Below are 19700 nucleotides of genomic sequence, written 5' to 3'. Positions count from 1 at the left end.
CTGAAACCAAGCGTCAGCATCTCTGAGGGCTGGGGTTATACGTATAGCCTATCACAAAGTCCTGCTTATTTATTCTTAGTACTGCAGTGACTCTCATGTATCGTGTAGTTAAGAAATGGGCTACTCCATCACCGCTCTGCTGGCCTCCAACAGGCCCGAGGAACAAGGAACATCCATCCAGACGAGCCTGGCATGGGTGTTTCCGGGAAGGCTTCCTCAGCAAGTGTATGGAAACAGATGTGGAGACCCACAGTCAAATGTCAGGTGGTGCTCCAGGAGTCTTGTGGAAGATCGAGGGACAGGACTGAGTGAGCTGGGGGGCCAGGACACCACAAGAAGACCTACAGAGTAACTAACCTGGGCCCACAGGGGCTCACAGAGCCCCTGACCGAGGAGCATGCAGGGGCTGGACCTAGACCCCTACACATTTGTAGCAGACGTGCAGCTCCGTCTTCATGTGGGTGCCCAACGACTGAAGCGGGGCTGTCTCTGTCTCTGACTCTGCTGCCTGCCATTGGGTCCCCTTCCCTTAACTGAACTGCCTGGTCGTGCCTCAGTGGGAGAAGAGGTGCTTAGTTCTGCTGGGACTAGATGTCCCAGGGTGGAATGGTGTCGGTGCCAGGGTAGGGGTGGGGGCTTCCCCTCTCTGAGAAGAAGATAAAGGGGTAATGGGGAGAGGGATTTGTAAGAGTGGGACTGGGGGGGCTGGGGATTTAGCTCAGTGGTAGAGCGCTTGCCTAGGAAGCACAAGGCCCTGGGTTCGGTCCCCAGCTCCGAAAAAAAGAACAAAAAAAAAAAAAAAAAAAGAGTGGGACTGGGAGGAGGGGGTGGACATGATCAGGATGTAAAGTGAATACATATATATATATGTATATATATATATACACACACACATACATACATACATACATACATGCATACATACATACACACATACATAATGGGGACTCCATAGGTGAATTTTCAGAATAATGCTTGTGAAACCCTAGAGAAGTAAACAACCAAAATCAGCTTTATTGAAATATAATTGACATACTATAAACTGCATATATTTAAAGTATACAACTTAATATGTTTTGACACATGTACAGACTCAGGAAAATGTCACCACAATCAAGATAAGGAACATGTCCATCATCACCAGAGCTTCCTCCAACCCCTCCCTTCCCACTTCCCCAAGCAACCATAGATCTGCTTTCTTTTTTTTTTTTTTAAAGATTTATTCATTTATTATATGTACGTACACTGTAGCTGTCTACAGACACACCAGAAGAGGGCATCAGATCCCATTACAGATGGTTGTGAGCCACCATGTGGTTGCTGGGATTTGAACTCAGGACCTCTGGAAGAGCAGTCGGTGCTCTTAACCACTGAGCCACATAGATCTGCTTTCTAAACACACATGCAATGCAAAAGTCTCTCTCCCTCTTCACCGCTTTAGTCAGCAGAGTGTGATCCTTGGTTCACCTCGTCATTAACGTTCTGAGAGCAATGTCTTCAGATGTCATGAAGATGTAAAGTGTCGTTTGCTCTGAACACTAAATGGCCGGTTGCCATATAGCCACACAAGGTGGCTTGGTGCTGGAGAGGCATCTGGGTGCATGGTCTCCTAATGTCCAGACTGGCATGACCACCTTCGCCTTGTGACTTTTCTATACCATACTGTGGATCAGAGGTCTCCGCAGGATTTTGTCACTAGAAGGGATTTAACAAAGTCTCGGAACTTGGGGAGTTGTTACTATGGGAGTGGCATCCATCTCATGTTAAAACCAGAGAGGCAGCCAGTGTTCTGTAAGCCCGGCCAGTGCCCACCAGAGTGTTGATAGTTGAAATACAGAAACCCTGTATGGGACAGCAAACCGATGGGAACCCCAGCACCACATGGAGGCGATCAGCTGAGCAGAGCAGTGGGCTGGTTGGAATAGTGAGGCATGAAGGTTAAGGAGTCTGCTGCAGCCTCTGTCAGGCAACTCTGGCTTCCTGAGGACAAGCCCTAAGGGAAGGAGTGTGGCGGCATGGGGACCCAGCACCTAGCAGGTACTCAGTAAGTGCCAGGCAAACAGGGCTGCACCCAAAATATTTTATTAGATGCCTAATTGTGGGTAGCACTTGCTGGCACAGAAGGTGAAGCTGAATACATGCAGCTGGCCAAAGGAAGCCATTAAACCGTCAAGTGACTGGGATGCAGAGCGGCCTTCGGTGAAGGTAAGTGCAGACCCACCCCAATAAATGAGAAGGCCTGGTCACGCTGGGATCCAGTTCCAACGTGACCAGATATGTCACCGCCAAATCACTTCTAACTCGAAGCTCCTCCCCCCACCTACAGACACCACTTGGCCTGTCATATAAAGGGTTTTTTCCCAAAGTGCTTTAGCCAGAACTGGAAAGTTACCGCCTGACGTGACCAAAGCCTCACCGGGGCACTGGCAGCCAAGAGGGAAGCGGAGGGCAGGCAAGATGGATCTTGGATTCTCTGGAGCTAGATGGTGACGTATGAGCGTGCTTTACTTGGTTTTGCATGACTGGAGGCTTTCATTAATGTATTATAAGAGCTATGGAGACATTCCTGAAGATCCAGAAAGGAAGGAAGGAGGAAGGAAGGAACCAGAAAGCTCTCCATCCCTTTACACACATGCTGTGCGTGCAGTGAGTTAAACCAAGGGGGACTGGTGCCGAAGGTTCTTGAGTGCCTCAGGTTAGGGAGAGGTTTCAAAGATAGAGACTCCCACAGTTCCTCCAGGGTACAAAGGGACTGACTGGATATTAGCACTAAGGCTCGCTATGGTTACTTCTGGATCAGCTCCAAATCTGAGGATAAAGAGAGATCTGGCTAGCCCTTCCTCTTGCCCCCCATCCAGATGGCCTCACTTTAGACTCTGAGTGCTAAGGATTCTGTGAAATTGGTGTCACCATAGAAGACTCACGTCAGGGAACTGAGCGTTAGAGGCAGCCGAGATTCCTGGACCCCTAGGTTTCAGGTCAATGGTAAGAATGATAAAAAAAAATACAATACCTGCCTACAGGACTCATTGCAGAAAGAGAAGAGATTCTCCTTCTAACTAGCCTGAGAAAGACTTTCAGATTCTTGTCAGCAGAATTATTGCAAACGCAATCTATGTGGCCATCCAAACGCAAGCGGGACAAAGTGCAGGCAGCTATGGTGGTTAGCAGGGCAGCTGCTCACCTGCGTGGTGCCTCCACACAGCCCCCTCCCTCAGTGAGACACAGCTCACTGCTTCCCTCAAGGCATTGGCAGGGAAGGCTGGCTGGAGAACACTTGTGCCTTCAGGGTTCTGGCTACTTCTCCCCCTCCAAAGACCCAAGGAGACTCCTCTGGGCCAGGCTCCAAGGAAGGGTGAAACCACAAGGCTGTCATTCTGGGGTGAACTTTTAAGTCACAGGACAATTGGGAGGGGCACTAGGGGACTCCCTTGCTAGATAGGGCCAACCCTGTCCCTGTTTCCCCTAAATGGTGCGGCTGCTCATGGCCTAAGGAGAATCTCTGACTCACTTCCTGCCTCAGTCTCACCACAAGGGTATTGTTCTCCCGACTATGTGAGGTGCCGCTGCTAGGGGCTACCCCATAGTGGTCCCCACAACATCTTAGCTCCTTCTAAGGGAAAACCCCCATATGGGAGGAGGCAGAAAGACTTATAGACTTGTCTCCCAACGTTTAGAGACCCCATGTCTGCAGTGTTTTAAAGGATACTCAAACAACAAATTCAATTAACTTCATACACATCTCCATTTTCAGAGGGATTAAACAACCGAGGCTCTGAGAATTCAAGGTTGGCATAACATAAAATAGTACCACAGGGATTTGAGCCCGACTTTGCTGGGTGACTTTCCACACAAATGACTTTAGAAATACACATACACAAGCACGCACACATATATTCCTACACCTGTGTTGTGTATTTCTTTGGGGGTTTTGAGACAAAGTCTTTTATATGTCATCTTGGCTGGTCTTAAACTTGTAGTCATTCTCCTGCCTCAGCCTTCCCAGTTTGATGATTACAACTAGGTGCTACTACTACACATGGCTCCTTAGCATATTATTTAACCTCACTGGGCCTAAACTCTGTCCTTTGAGAAAAGAACCCAGGATACAGACAAGGTACCTAGGTATCACGGTATGAACTTCATGGGGTCTGTGGATGAAGAGTTGCATACGGAGACAGCTTAGGACGGTGCCTATCTTCTAGAAGTGCTTGATGGCCTCTGTTTCTATCACTGTTGAGGAACCCGTGTTAGAGACACACAGGAAGAGGACAGGATAGGATCATGTAGCCAGGTTATCTCACAGAGAGCAAGAAGGGATGTGCAGAGACTTCTGGCGACCTTGGAACAACCCAGCCTGGGAAGATCTTGGCCCGTTTCCCCTCTTCTTTCTCAGCTCAAGCAGAATGTCGACCTCCGCCAAGTAGCACAGCCGTTTTCTAGGGCAGGAACCCAGGGAGGGAAGGGCTCTGGCTGGTATATTGTAAGTAGTTTGGAATGAAGTGCTGCCAAATCTGAGGCCTGCTAAGTTGTGTAACTTAAGGAAAATTATTTAAACTTTGTGTGCCTCAGTTTCCTTATCTGTAAAGTGGGATTAATAATGTTAGCCTGAATGGATTATGTGGATTAAAGAATGTACATAAGGAGAAGATAGAATGAACGATTGGCCCAGTGCCTAGCTCTCCGTTGTTCCAGGAGAAAAAAAAGTATTAAAAAAAAAAAAAAACCCAAAACCAAACATGAAAGGAGGTGGCTATTCTGTTTATTCACCTGTCTCTACAGAAGCAAATAAAACTGTGACTCCTCTAGCTGGAGGTGCGAGGGCTGCTCTGCCGCTGTGAGGTCCGACCTGAGAGTGGAGCTTCCCCAGGTCCGCCATCCCAGGGCGCTTCCCTTGATTATCCCCCAAACTCAGAACTCGGAAGCCAGGACCGCAGGGAAGGCAGGGACAGCTTGGACTCCCCCCAACCCCCGATCCTTGGCCCTTCTCTCGCCATCTCGCCCGCAGGCTCCCAGTCCGGGTCTCCGAGACCATCTGCCCGGGAGTTTGCGGGGCCAAGAGCCGAACCCGGCGCGGTCCGAGGGGCCTGGGGTGGCGCGCGGGGACCACGCTCCCTACCAGCCCCGCTGGCAGCCGCAGACAGGGCGCCCCGAGGCCGCAGGGCCCGCCGCGTGGAGCGCTCAGAACGTCGGCCCGGCCCGGGCGGGCGGCGAACGGGCCGGGCCGGCTGCGGCCGCGGAGCGCGGAGGTGGCGCCGCGAGGGGGAGGGGCGCGGCGCGGAGGAGGAGGAGCCGGGGCCGCCGCCGCCGCCGCCGCCGTGACAGCGGCCCGAGTAAACAAGCCGCGCCGCCGCGGCCGGGCCGCTGCCCCCCGCCCGCGCCCGAGCCCAGGCCGAGCCTTGCCCTGGTCGCCGGCCGGGCCGAGGCCGCGCCGCCGCGCCTCCCCGCCTGCGCGCTGTGACGCCGCTGCCGGGCGCGGGGACCGCCCGAGCCAGGCCCCCGCCGCCGGGCTCCGTGCTCGGCCGAGGGGTACCCGAGCAGCCGCGGCGCTCGTCCGGAAAAGTTTCCCCGCCCGGCTCCCCAGGGTAAGCGGCGAGGGCGCGCGGCCCGGGGCCGGGGAGGCGGCGCGCTGGGGAGCCGGGCCCGGAGCGGGCGGGGGAGCGCGGAGCCGGGCGGCGCAGCCCCGGGCCTCGCCGGCCGCCGGGCTCTGGCCGCGGATTCTCTGCCGCCGCGGTGGAAGGACCGGAGCCGCGCAGCCCACCTGAGCGCCGGGCTTGGGCCCGCGCCGGTACTTTTCCGCTGAGGCCGGGGCGAGCCCTCTGACCTCAGGAAGCGCCGGCGGGGCCCCTGCTGGGGCGGGCTAGGCAGAGCATTCCTCGGGCTCTGGGTGCTCCCGCCTGCCCGCCGTTCTCCGTGGCCCCGGCGGCTAGGGCCTGCGCCCGATGGGGCGCGCTCCTGGTAGGGCACGGGGTCCTCGGCCGGCTTGCACACCTGTGCGGCCGGAGCGGTCGGGGGCGGATTTCGCGGGCGCGCACAGGCCGGCTTGGGGAGGCTCGCTCTGGGCTGCCTCCTGCCGAGGCCTGGCGGAGGCCCCTACTGCCCCCGTCGGGTGGCTGGCCGAGGGGCGGCCTGCTTGCCATACAGGTCTGACAGCAGACACTAGTCTAGCCAGTGTCTACGTTCCCACCGCCCCAGGTCTTTGCGCCTAGGGGAAGTGGACTTTCATCTCTCTGGAGCGCTGGGATTCTCTGTGACTTGGGAAGTGCCAAGGCAACGCAGGTGATGTGGCCCAGTGAGGGCTTGTGGCTGCCGGCCAGGTGTGGACACAGCAAAGGAGAGTGGTCAAACAGATTAGGTGTTTGTTTCCTGTTTTGGACTTCTATCTAAAATTTGAAGTTTAAAAAAGAGGATTCCGTGGCTTAAAAAAAAAGTTTGAAAGCCTCTGACTTAATAGTTTTCCACCACCAAGGAAACTGAGGCCCAGAGAGAGGAAATGACCTGGGTAAGATCTCCGAGGGACCAGTAGTTGAACAGGGACTAGGAGTTAAAATTTCATGGGAGGTGCCTGTAACAGGACCTGCCTTGGGGTCTCTGCTGGAAAGAGAGACCTGATTGGGTTTCCCAGCAGTCTTCAGTGGCTTGCTCCGTGGCTGCCTCAGCCAGGTCTCCAGCAGCCACACCTGGGGGTAAGTTCCTTGGGTGGTTGGTTGTGGTGATCTCTGTTGGTAGGTTCTAGGGAGGGACAAAAAAGCTTTGCCCAAGAAAAGAGCTAGGAACAGCCCTATAGCCTCTTTTCTAGTCAGGCCCAGCGCTGAGTGCTGGGCAAGACTGACCCAGAGAGGCTAGAAATATATCCAGCCTCCTGGTTTTGAGACAACTGGGACTCAGAGGGTGAGTCAGAGTCTGGGATGGGGGTGGGGAGAAGCCTGTTCATTCATTGTTCTCAGCTCTTTGTGTGTGTGTGTGTGTGTGTGTGTGTGTGTGTGTGTGTGTGTTATGTATGTGTTGTGTGTGTGCCCTCCTATGTGTCTGATCATGAGGCAGGACGGTCTGATGTTTGGAATCCATATTCTACCCTTACCGTAGTTGGGAGCAAGGTGTCGGGGGAAGCAGATCATCTTCCTTGGGGTGGGGTGGAGGTCCTGTCTCTGTGGCCCCATCTATATAGTTTACTGGAACCTGGGCTAGCCCCAGAGCAACCCAGCCGTAATTTGGAAGTTGTAGGCAGGTCTCAGAACTCGGAGCAGGGAGTCTGCAGATGTCTAAACTCAAGAGGTTTTAGATGTGGAGGGTCCTGTTTCTATGTGGGGGGACATGGAGCTCTAACTCCCAGGCATGTCTTTGGAGCCCTTTGGACTCTGCCCTTCAGGCATGGAGTCTGCCTCTTGATGTCCCCTGCCATCAGCTGTCGGGTTATTTTGGTGTAAACTGAAAATACTCCAGGATTGTGAGTGGAGTCCCCTCAGCCTGTGGGGTGAAACGGCAGCAGTTAGGGAGACTTGTAGCTCATGGCAGCTCCTGGAGAATCATGGAGTTCCCAGTGGCAAGCAGATCTGTCCAGCTCCTCCGGGCAGTGTGTGCTGAGGTACCTACATTTTACCGTTTGGCTGAGCCACTTCTAGGGCTGGGCCACAGGAATGGTAGGGGTATCAGGATCCTGGCACTGAGAGGATGTCTCCAGCAGCCTACTGGAACCTCTCCTAGCTGCCACCTACCCCAGGAGCTTGGCTTGTGACTAGTCGGGGCCCTCTATGGGGACAGTTATGTGGCCCCAGGCAGAAAGGTCTTGCTGTCTGTTTGCTGAAGGAGGAAAAACACCACTCAGGGCTATTGATTCAGCCTCACCTTGGTGCTCCTGGCGCAGCAGCCAGTGTTTGCCCTGGCAGTCTGGCTCAGATTACGCAAGGTGGTGGGTGGTGGGCCTGGAACAAGCCAGGGGGCAGCTCTGACTTCTAAACCCAAGCCTGGCTGGACTAGCAGGAGCAAAGTTGCCCAGGAAACAGCTTGGGCCTGCCTTTAAAGATGGCCGTCATTTCAGCCCTAGAGGGCGGCGAAACCTCTGGAATCCCTCATGCTCAGAGCATGGCTCTGAGCCTCCATCCCAACTTAAGATACCCACTCTTTCCTCCCAAGGACTGAGAATCTCTCAAGTAAGCCCCTACATCTAACCTTTTTGCTGAACCAGGACACCCTAATGAGTTGGGTAGACCCTGTTCAATTTTTAAAGAGCCAAGATTTTATTCTTTTATAAAATATACCTAAATATTTTGAGAACATACAATAGCACAAAGAAAGTAACAATTACTACACGTAATTCTCACCATCTCCAAGGAGCCATTGTTAAATTGTAACTTGTATCCTTCCAGATTTGTTTTGGTTATTTATAAATATGCATGCATAATTTTAAGAAAACAAAATGGAATCGTGTGTGCATGCCATTTGATAATGTATCTTTCTTTCTTTGGTCATTGTTTGCTTTTTCTTTTGAATGACTCAAGCCCTGATTATATTCTTGATGGAGAAAGGCTTGGGAGGGGAGACTGTGGGTCCATGTGTCTTGTTTGGCCGACCTTTAGGGATATGTACTAGATATCTTACAGAGACAACTTAGGGGTTTGGTGTGTGTGTGTGTGTGTGTGTGTGTGTCCGTCCATCTGTCTGTCTGTCTCTGTTGAGGCTGGGGCTGGATCCCTGGAAGCTGAAGTTACAAGCAGTTGTGAACCATCCAATACAAGTGCTAGGGTGAGGACTCTGGTCCCCTGCAGGAGCAGAATGTGCTTGCTCCTAACTACTGAGCTATCTCTCCAGCCCTGACCAGTGTTTCTGACTTTGTTTGGGGGAGGGGGGTTGGGGGTGGAGAAGGGGACTAAGACAGGTCTCTTACCAAACCTGGAGCTTGCAGGTTTGGCTAGGTTGACCCAGCTAGCAGCCCCAGGGGTCCTTGTCTCTGCCCTGCCAAGTGCTGGAGTTGCAGGCACATGCTGCCAAGCCTACCTTCTCCTGTGGGTCCTGGGACTCCACACTCAGGTTTTAATGCTTGGGTGGCAGTAACTGTCCCTACTAAGCCATCTTCCCAGCCCCTTAGGTGTTTGTTTTACCCATCTCCCTTGAAACTCCTGTTAGGCCCTGACTCAGCCTTGAGGATAGGAAGGGCGGCATCAGTGTGTGACAGAGAGGACTAACTCTTCTTTCTTCCTCTTGTTCCCTTAGATCTGGCCCCCGTCCTGTCCTCCAGCCCCACCCACCTCGGCTCCATGCCCCCCCCAGTCAGCTTCGGGACCCTGGCAGTGAGCAGGCACGTGGCAGCCAAGGCCCTGTGACCAGGCCAGGGAGACGGAGCTCTGGGGTCCCAGTCACCTGCCCCCCCATGGAGCTGAGACCCTGGTTGCTATGGGTGGTAGCAGCAGCAGGAGCCTTGGTCCTGCTAGCAGCTGAAGCTCGCGGCCAGAAGATCTTCACCAACACGTGGGCTGTGCACATTTCTGGAGGCCCAGCTGTGGCTGATAGTGTGGCACGGAAGCATGGGTTCCACAACCTGGGCCAGGTGGGCTTCTAACTTGGCCTGTTTGTGACTTCGGGACGTTCCCTAGTGGGAGTGAGGGCAGAGACTCTCAAACCTTAAAGGAGAAATCGTATTTGTCTTCCAGGACATCTGGTCAGGGGCAGGTTCCAAGTGACTGGTGGAATGGGATCCATGGCATTGTCCTCTTTGTGGGTTTTCCTATAGGTCGCTTAGAAAAGCCAGCACATCTCAATGATGGTGGCCCTATCATCCCCTGCATGTTCCTGTGGGTCCTAAGCAGGGAACAGATCCCCCCCCCCCCAGTCGCTTGCCTTAGTGAGCTTCCCCAGCAGCCTTGTCCACCCCCATCTCTGCCTCCCCCAGGGACTGGCAGATGGAGGGCCCATCTCAGACTCACTGTTTTATTGTAGATCTTCGGTGACTATTACCACTTCTGGCACAGAGCAGTGACAAAGCGGTCCCTGTCGCCTCACCGCCCGCGGCACAGCCGGCTACAGAGGGAGCCTCAAGTAAGTGTGGCCCTGGCCCTTCCGGCTGCCACCCCCTTCTGTTCTGAGTCTCCCTCACTCTGCAACCCCCACACCTCTACCATCTTCCTAGGTGAAGTGGCTGGAGCAGCAGGTAGCCAAGCAAAGGGCCAAGAGGGACGTGTATCAGGAGCCCACAGACCCCAAGTTCCCTCAGCAGTGGTACCTGGTATGCTCCTTGGACTCTGGTCCCTTTCCCCACCACTGGGAGGTCCTGTGAGTGGATGAGGCTCACCCCGGGGCTTCTTCTGTTTTCTTCTCCCTTCTTTCTGCCTCTAGCCCAGTGGTTCTCAACTTTTCCTACTGTTTCCACCCTTTAATACAGTTCCTCATGTTGTGGTGACCCTTGACTATGAAGTTATTTTTGTTGCTACGTTATAACTATAATTTTGCTACTGTTATGAATTATAAATATTTTTGGAGATAAAAGTTTGCCAGGCGGTCGAGACCCACAGGTTGAGAACCACTGCTCTAACCCATCCTGCCTTCCCAGAATCTATGCCTATGATTCATCTATTTTTATTTTATGTACATTGGTGTGCTTATGTGAGTGTGTGAGACTGTCAGATCCCCTGGAACTGGAGTTACAGACAGTTGTGACCACGTGGGTGCTAGGAACTAAACCTGGGTCCTTTGAAAGAACAGCCAGTGCTTCTGCTGCTGAGCTGTCTTTCCAGTCCCCAGGAGTGGCATTTTAAGAGCTGGGATGGGTAAAGATAGAGGTTTTAGGGTAGAATTTATTCTTTTGAGTTAATAGCCAAATATCCCTGGTAATGGGCTGGTTGTCTCTGCAGTCTGGGGTCACTCAGCGAGACCTGAATGTGAAGGAAGCCTGGGCCCAGGGCTTCACAGGGCGTGGCATTGTGGTCTCCATCCTGGATGACGGCATTGAAAAGAACCATCCTGACTTGGCAGGCAATTATGTAAGGAACGGAAGAGAGTGGCTGGAGTGACCCTGGGTAGCCACCTCTGGGGACTCTCCTGTAATGTGGTTAGGCAGCTCTGATGATGGCCTTGTCCTTTCCAGGACCCGGGAGCCAGCTTTGATGTCAATGACCAGGACCCTGACCCACAGCCTCGGTACACGCAGATGAATGACAACAGGTGAGGAATGTTAAGTTCCTGGTCGCTCAGCCTCTCCCTCTCGTCCCTCAGGGACACGAGGGTGAGCTTGAATGTCCCATGTCCCACTGAAGTCTTTCCAGCATGGCGGCATACTCCTTTAATCCCAGCACTTGGGAGGGAAAAGTTGACAGATCTCTGTGAGTTTGAGACCTGCTCTTCACAGTGAGTTCCAGGCCAGCCAAGCTGCCTTATCTTGGAGAGCCAGGGGCTGGAGAGAGGGCTCAGCAGTTAAGAGCACTGAGTTCAATCCCCAGCAACCACATGGTGACTCACAACCATCTGTAATGGGGTCTGATGCCCTCTCCTGGCGTGTAGGTGTACAGGCAGACAGAGCACCCATATATAAAATGAATAAATAAATAATATATCTTAAATACAACAACACATAACTGAAGTCTTTGTCTAACTGAAGTCTTGTTCCCCAAGGGAGTTTCAGTTTTCGTTCTTTGAAACATGGTTTCCATATGCAGCCCTGGCTGTCCTAGAATTTGCTTTGTAGTCTAGGCTGGTCTCAAACTCAAATCTTCTGATCAGGCGCCACAGGGAACTGCTGAGTGGCCCAAGGGCCTTTCTGCGCCGTCCATTCCTAGAGCTACTGCCTCACTTGTGTATCTCCACTGACGCCGCGTTCTTACTCTGCTCTTGGTCTGCAGGCACGGCACTCGGTGTGCCGGGGAAGTGGCAGCGGTGGCCAACAATGGTGTCTGTGGTGTAGGTGTAGCTTACAATGCCCGGATTGGAGGTGGGTATGGAAGTGGGAGGAGCCTCTCCCGGAAGTTTTCCCTGCCCACTCAATGCCTTCCACCATAGATCTTTGGCAGCATGCTAGTCTAGGCAGGATTCTGGGCAAAAGGAAAACCTGGAATCCCAGAGCTGGCAGCATGGTGGAGTGGGGTGTGGATTTAAAAGTCTCCCTAAATCATGGCACAGCCTTCGGTCCCTTCCTAGTGAAGAGTGGTGTGACTTGGGAGAAGTCGGGTCGCCTTTCCTCTTCCTTAGGTCCTGCTCTTGAAAGACAGTGGGAGACCATGCATAAGGGGCTCGGGTTTCCCAGCACTGCCACTCCTCTCTCTCACCGCCCCCCCCCCCGCCCCCACCCGGCCTCAAACTGGGCCTGTGTCTTTGGGTGCCCTGGTGGCTGGACCCACGCAGCATCCCTTTTCCCACCCCTCTGCGGCTAGGGGTGCGTATGTTGGATGGCGAGGTGACTGACGCGGTAGAGGCACGTTCGCTGGGCCTGAATCCCAACCACATCCACATCTACAGCGCCAGCTGGGGCCCCGAGGACGACGGCAAGACCGTGGATGGGCCAGCCCGGCTCGCCGAGGAGGCCTTCTTTCGGGGAGTTAGCCAGGTGAAGTGGGAGTCCTGGTCTAGCTCTGGAAATCAGACTGGCTGAATTGCATCTTCCATTGCTCTCTTCCTTATATTTCAGTTTTCCTAGTTTTTTGTTTTTGTTTTTCCAGTTTTCTAAGAGTTTCTCTGTGTAGCCCTGTCTGTCTTGGAACTCCCTTTGTAGACCAGGCTGGCCTGGAACTCAGAGATCCACCTGCCTCTGCCTCCCAAGTACTGGAACTAAAGGTGTGCGCCATCACTGCCCAGGCTGGTTTGCTTTTTGAGACGAAGTCTTCTGTACAGTTTAGACTGGCCTATGTAGCCCAGGCTAGCCTGGAACCCATGATTGCACTGCTTCAGCTTCTTGACTGTTGGGATTACATGTGTGCACCACTTTACCTGGTTGATTAATTTTAATCTTGACAAAAGTGGTAAAATTGAATGTTATAGAGGCTAGAGAGATGCCCCAGTGGTTAAGAGCACTGGCTGCTCTTGAAGACTTGGGTGTGGTTCTCAGAACCCACATAGTGGCTCCCAACTTACCAGTAACTCCAGTCCAGGGAACTGATGCCCTCTTCTGTCCTCCCAGGGCACCAGACACACATGTAGTAAGTACATGCACATATATACAGGCAAAACACTCCTGCAATAAAAATAAAATTTTAAATAAAAATCAATTTAAGAAACTAAATGTTACTAAAACATTAAGAAGTTGGGAACTGACGATATATCTTCATTTTATTTATTTTATGTTATATAAATATTTTAATGGCATGCATGCCCATTGGATTTCTGGTACTGGGAGTATGGGTGTTTGTGAGCCATCATGTGGGTGCTGAGAATCAACCCCAGGTCCTCTGCAAGAGCACGGTGCCCTTAACTTCTGAGTTCTCTCTCCAGCCCTTTTGTTTCCTTAACTGGGGCGGGGGTCTGCGGGGTTACATGAGCAGAGGCATTACCTGTGTTGGCAGCTCCTCTGCCACAGAGCCACATCCCAGCCTCAGCCATGGGTTTGATTTTAGCACTACCAAAATAGTAAAGTGACAGGGTCACAGAGATGGTTAACAGGTAGTCTGCACACAAGCCTGAGGGCCTGAGCTCAAGCCTCAGTCCCCATATAAATGTGCAAGGAGAGGAGGATCAGCTCCACACAGATGCTTCTGGTGACCACATGGGTATCATGGCACACATGGCCATACAAATGTAACACAGTATCTTTTTAGGTTAAATTAAGTAATGGGAAAAAGCAAAAAGTGCCCATTCTCCCATTCTGTGGGGCTCACCCCGCTCTGGGGATCACCCCGCTCTGGGGCATCACTCTGCTTTAAGGGGATCACCCTGCTCCAAGGGATCACCCTGCTCTGAGGGGATCATCCTGCTTTGAGGGGATCACCCCACTCTGGGGGATCACCCCGCTCTGGGGGATCACCACTCTAAGCATTTTGGTGTGAGCCTGGTCCAATTTGATTTTGTGTATTCATCTACAAGGGATCTTTGGTGATTCTAAGAAGTGAATGGAGTCCATAGAGACAGAGCTCACATCTTCTCAGTCTGCCTTAACATCTTCCTGTTAGACCTCCTTGCTCTCTACCCCACAGTACACCATCTTGAGTAACCTCAGCCCACTGTGTTTACAGGGCCGCGGAGGGCTGGGCTCCATCTTTGTCTGGGCCTCAGGGAACGGGGGCCGGGAACATGACAGCTGTAACTGTGACGGCTACACCAACAGCATCTACACGCTGTCCATCAGCAGTGCCACACAATTCGGCAACGTGCCCTGGTACAGTGAGGCCTGCTCCTCCACACTGGCCACCACCTACAGCAGTGGCAACCAGAATGAGAAGCAGATTGTGAGTCTTGCCCAGGGCTGGGGGCTGGGAGGGGAGGCTCCTTGCTCTCTGCTCAGGGCGCCATTAGGCCTTATCCACTCTCGTCCCTGTGTGGCTGAATAGAGTAGCTTGGGCCTTGTGCAGTTACCCTGTGAGCTGGGGATTCCCCCAGACCTCTGAGGGCTACCAAACCATCCCCGACCCCCTGAGAAGTATAGACTCTCCCTAGAAATATCCCTTATGCTCCAACCTCTGACTGTTTCCCAATTATTCCTTGAGAACCTTGGCCCTAGAAGGAGCTATGCATGGTAGTAAGGTAGAAGCTGGACCTCAGGTGTCTTAACTGATTCACTGTACCATCTAGGGTACCCAGGTCCGATAGACAAAAGGACAGGCAGGTGGCTCCTCCTCCAGATATCCATCAGGTCTCACCACCGTTGTTCCCTGGCAGGTGACAACTGACTTGAGGCAGAAGTGCACTGAGTCTCACACAGGCACCTCAGCCTCCGCCCCTTTGGCAGCTGGTATCATTGCTCTCACCCTGGAGGCCAAGTAAGTGGGCAAGCAACAGCCCGCCCCCACCAGTGCCCCTAAAAGCAGCTGTTTTCTGCAGCCACGGTCCAAAAAGCCTGACCCAGACATTTTCTCCTTTGCAGCAAGAACCTCACCTGGCGGGACATGCAGCACCTGGTGGTGCAGACCTCAAAGCCAGCACATCTCAACGCTAACGATTGGGCCACCAATGGCGTGGGCCGGAAAGGTGAGGGCAAGGTAACCCAGAGGTTTAGGCTCTGAGGCAAGATGGGGGCTCTCCTACCTCCCATTAACCCTTCCCTGCCTCCACAGTGAGCCATTCCTATGGCTACGGGCTGTTGGATGCAGGTGCCATGGTGGCCCTGGCCCAGAACTGGACAACAGTGGCCCCCCAGCGGAAGTGCATCATTGAAATCCTGGCAGAGCCCAAGTAAAGACTGGACCTGAGTGGGAGGGAGCTTCTGGGGTGCCCTCTGTTACTGCTGGCCTGGTTACTGACTCACTGGTGCTCATTGCACAGGGACATTGGCAAACGGCTAGAGGTGCGCAAGACCGTGACAGCGTGCCTGGGTGAGCCCAACCACATCTCCAGACTGGAACACGTTCAGGCACGGCTCACCCTGTCTTACAATCGCCGTGGTGACCTGGCTATCCACCTCATCAGCCCCATGGGCACCCGTTCCACCCTATTAGCTGCCAGGTGCTCTCCATGTTTCCTTCTCATGTCCTACATCATTCCCTCCTTTGTCCCCAAGACTCTAGCCACCAGTAACACGTGGGAGGGACAGCTCGTCCTTGTGACTCCCTCAGCATAGGAGCCCTTGCTTAGACTGCTGTCTGACATGCCAGCCATGTCCCTTGTGAAATAGGGCCCCTGGCTAAGGACACTTGGGAGACAGCTTGCCCGAGATGTGCTTCCAGTCCAGCAGGTTGCCTCGTGGGGAGGGGTGGTGCATGTCCCATGTGTCATGGGCTAGGTGTCCCCTGACCTGGGTTCCTGAAGTCTAAAGCCTCAGATGGCTATAAGGAACTCTCTTCCTCCAGACCACATGACTACTCTGCTGATGGATTTAATGACTGGGCTTTCATGACAACTCATTCCTGGGATGAGGACCCCTCTGGCGAGTGGGTCCTAGAGATTGAAAATACCAGCGAGGCCAACAACTATGGTACTGGACACACTGACAAGTGGAGGGTGGGAGAGAGCCGGTGGGACCTAGGGTGTTAGCAAGGTGCTCACACCCCTGACCCTTTTCTCTTACCAACTCTGGAATAGGGACGCTGACCAAGTTCACTCTCGTCCTATATGGCACAGCCTCTGAGGGTCTCTCTGCACCTCCAGAGAGCAGCGGCTGCAAGACCCTCACATCCAGCCAGGCCTGCGTGGGTCAGTAGTGACGTGATCAAGGCTGGGGAATTGGGGGGAATGGGGTTGGAACAGTGGAGTTGGAGGGGCCAGTGAACTTTAGAGAAAAACCTCCTGGGGACTGTGGGGACTACTTAGGACTGTAGGTCTGTGGAGCCTGGGCGGAGCTCAGGGACTCAGAGGCCATTGTTCACTTGACTAACACGCCCTCCTCTCCTGTGCTGGCAGTGTGTGAGGAAGGTTTCTCACTGCACCAGAAAAGCTGTGTCCAGCGTTGCCCACCAGGCTTCACACCCCAAGTCCTTGATACACACTACAGCACTGAGAATGATGTGGAGATCATCCGTGCCAGCGTCTGCACCCCCTGCCACGCCTCATGTGCCACTTGCCAGGGCCCAGCTCCCACAGACTGCCTCAGCTGCCCCAGCCATGCCTCCCTGGACCCTGTGGAGCAAACCTGCTCCCGGCAAAGCCAGAGCAGCCGAGAGTCCCGACCTCAGCAGCCACCTCCCGCACTGCGCCCAGAGGTGGAAGTGGAGCCCCGGTTGCGGGCTGGGCTGGCCTCTCACCTGCCGGAGGTCCTGGCCGGCCTCAGCTGCCTTATCATCGCTCTCATCTTTGGCATCGTCTTCCTCTTCCTGCATCGGTGTTCAGGCTTCAGCTTCCGGGGAGTGAAAGTGTACACCATGGACCGTGGCCTCATCTCCTACAAGGGGCTGCCTCCTGAGGCCTGGCAGGAGGAGTGCCCATCTGACTCAGAAGAGGATGAGGGCCGGGGCGAGAGGACCGCCTTTATCAAAGACCAGAGCGCCCTTTGATGAGCCCACTGCCCACCCTATCAAATCGATCCCTTCCTCGGGCACTTTTTAATTCACCAAAGTATTTTTTTATCTTGGGACTGGGTTTGGACCCTAGCTGGGAGGTGAGAGGGGCAGAGACCCTTGGGCCTACCTGTTTGCCTGAGGTGGGGTCCCGGGAGCCTCACCCCCCACCAACCCTCCATGTGGAGGAAGGAGTAAATCTTTAGGGCAGCTTCCTGCAGAGTGAAGAGGGGCAGCCTTTCTGAGTCCCTGGCCAGGCTGCAGCCTTGCCCCTCCCCTGCCCCTCAGAAAGCAATAATGGTCCCCATCCAGGCAACAGGGAGGCTGGCCAGGAGGTACTTGAAGAAGGTGGCCACCTCTCCAAGGGCTTTTGCATCCCCTGACCCTCTCTGGCTCAGGATGAGCCTCTGAAGAAGCTTGCAGTCACAGGAAGGGACCAAAGCAAAGCAGGCACTCTCCAGTGTGCCTGCACTCTTGCTCTCAGCCTGCCTCTGCACTCCAGGTCTCCACCTCAGCTGGTAGCCAGGCTGAGCTAGACCAGCACAGGTCAGGCTCTGGGGCCTTATGCTGGTGTCCTGACCATCCTCTATGGCACCCCCCCCCCTTGCCAGGGCCTTGTTTTCTGAGCCCGGGGCTGCCTGGGCAGTTGGCGCTCACAGTCCAGGAGCCCCTGGGTGGGTGGTGGGGAGGGACGGTGGCTCCTCCCGCCTCCCACCCGATGCTGCTTTCCCCTGTGGGGATCTCAGGAGCTGTTTGAGGATATATTTTCACTTTGTGATTATTCACTTTAGATGCTGATTTTTTTTTTTTTTGTATTTTTAATGGGGGTAGCAGCTGGACCATTCACCTTCTCCTACCCATGTCCACCCTGCCTTTCCCATGGCTGCCCAGCTCTGAGGCAGAGGGAATCACTAAGCCCCAAGTCCTGAAGAGGCAGGCCAGCCAGCTGGGCTCCAGGAAAGGGGGTCATGGTGGGAGGGGTAGGCTGACATCATCTGTTTCAAATGGGGTTGTGCCACAGGCTTTTGGGTTGCTGGCTCTCCAAGTGCCAGGGGTGGGCAGGTGGCACCACCAAGCCCTTTCTAACACTGTGCCCTGGTGGAGAAAGCATTGGCCTATGATGCCCCCCAAACCCCCTGTTCTGATGTGCCTTTCGCACCCCTCCCATTAGGACAATCAGTCCCCTCCCACTTGGGCCTCCTCTTTTCTTTTTCCTAGCCCTTCTCGGTACCCAACCTACCTGTCCAGGGGTGCCCCTTGCTCTCCTGCCCACCCCTAGCGGCCATCCAGGCTGGTTTTGTAAGATGCTGGGTTGGTGCACAGTCATTTTTTTTTCCTTGTAATTTAAACAGGCCTGGCATTGTTGGTTCTATTTAATGGACACGAGATAATGTTAGAGGTTTTAAAGTGATTAAACGTGCAGACTATGCAAACCAAGCCTGGTCTCCAGTGTGTTGCTCTTCCTTTTCTCAGGACCCTTCACTGTGTTCAACTGGGGGAAGGGGTTGGAGCTAGGGGCCAGTTTGGCTTAGTGGTGTCTTGACGGCCTGCAGACAGGCCTAACTGCCTCCAAGAGGTCTAGTCTAAGGGGGCCAGAGTGAGGGATCTGTGTGCTGCTTGGTTTTATGACACAGCCAGTGTCACCTGGGAAGAGAAGCTTCAGTTGAGAGTTCGCCTCCATCGGATTGGTCTGTGGGCAAGTCTGTGCCGCATTTTGATTGGTGGCTGAGGAAAGGCCTATCACTGGGGTGGCTACCACAGGCAAGGGTCCTGGGGTGTATATGAAAGCAAAGAGGGCAGTGAGCAGTGTTCTCCTGTGGTTCCTGTTTCCAGTCCAGCCCCCTGACTTCCCACAATGGACTCTTAAACCAGACAGCCCCTTTCTCCCCAAGTTGCTTTCAGTTCAGGGGTTTGTCACAGCTGGGCACACTCACCTTTAATCTCAGCATTTGAGAGGCAGAGGTAGGGGATCTCCTAGTTTGAGGCCAGCCCATGTACACAGCAAGTTCTAGGGCAGACAGGACCACATAGAGGGACCCTTTCTCAAAAGAAAAGAAACAGCGAGTCGGGACTGAATGGCTGAGGGAACCTGAGTTCCTCTTGGGGAAATAATTTCTCCTCAGTCCTATGCCCTGTGCTGCCCAGGCTGCCACTGAGACTGAAAGCCCTGCCCCGGGCGTCGAGAGAAAACGGAACCTGTGTCTGAGGAGCAAGCCTCTGTTTTGGATTTTTACTTGGAGATTTAATATGCAAATAGAGGCTGGCGCCTGAGCTCTCCTTAGGGAATCCAGAGGAGAGACAGGACTAGGCTTCCTTCCTCTCCTGGGTCCCCCTGGCACCCTAGCATGCTGTCAGGGTTCACATGAGTCCCCAGACTCCCCACACCCTGGGTGCACCCAGCACCTTGCCTGAGGCCTCACCTTGATTCCATCCCCACTGCATTTTTGGGTTCTTTACACCGCGTTCACAGGACCCTGGGGAGTGCCTGGTGCGCAAGCTACTCTTCGCATGGCCATTCTTTGCCGGCCTCCTCCTCCCTTCCGTTTCCGTGGCTGAGCTGTCGCTGTAGGCTGTGGCCCAGGGCACGCAGAGTGGGGAGCAGGATGGGGGGTGGGCTGTGCTCTCTCTTCCCTACAGTGG

General features: G+C 53.9%; 1 protein-coding gene and 2 long non-coding RNA genes across 11 annotated transcripts; 1 reads left to right on the top strand and 2 right to left on the bottom strand.

Annotated features, from left to right (window-relative positions):
- Positions 1–2324: 2324 nt before the first annotated feature.
- On the top strand, positions 2325–18497 carry Furin (furin (paired basic amino acid cleaving enzyme)). 8 transcript variants are annotated; one of them, XM_087584750.1, is made up of 16 exons: positions 2325–2486; positions 9211–9544; positions 9934–10032; positions 10124–10219; positions 10845–10973; positions 11078–11154; positions 11829–11917; positions 12357–12529; positions 14148–14360; positions 14791–14891; positions 14996–15099; positions 15186–15303; positions 15394–15573; positions 15918–16042; positions 16150–16260; positions 16468–18497. In XM_087584750.1, exons 2-16 carry the CDS (start codon positions 9368–9370, stop codon positions 17055–17057), a joined length of 2382 nt encoding a protein of 793 aa, XP_087440876.1. In that variant the 5' UTR covers positions 2325–2486; positions 9211–9367; the 3' UTR covers positions 17058–18497.
- LOC147996862 (uncharacterized) lies at positions 8186–10014 on the bottom strand. 2 transcript variants are annotated; one of them, XR_015651793.1, is made up of 2 exons: positions 9921–10014; positions 8186–9795 (listed from the first exon to the last, which is right to left on the bottom strand). It is a non-coding gene; the product is annotated as an uncharacterized LOC147996862 (long non-coding RNA). The 2 variants fall into 2 exon arrangements; XR_015651795.1 differs by having other exon boundaries at positions 8186–9731.
- LOC102553801 (uncharacterized) lies at positions 17859–19698 on the bottom strand. Its single transcript, XR_015651799.1, has 3 exons — positions 19481–19698; positions 18995–19098; positions 17859–18830 (listed from the first exon to the last, which is right to left on the bottom strand). It is a non-coding gene; the product is annotated as an uncharacterized LOC102553801 (long non-coding RNA).
- Positions 19699–19700: the final 2 nt, after the last annotated feature.

This window comes from Rattus norvegicus, chromosome 1, assembly GCF_021556685.1.
Source record: "Rattus norvegicus strain SHRSP/BbbUtx chromosome 1, alternate assembly SHRSP_T2T, whole genome shotgun sequence".
NCBI lineage: Eukaryota > Metazoa > Chordata > Mammalia > Rodentia > Muridae > Rattus > Rattus norvegicus.
This window is presented reverse-complemented; position numbering and strand designations above follow the sequence as displayed.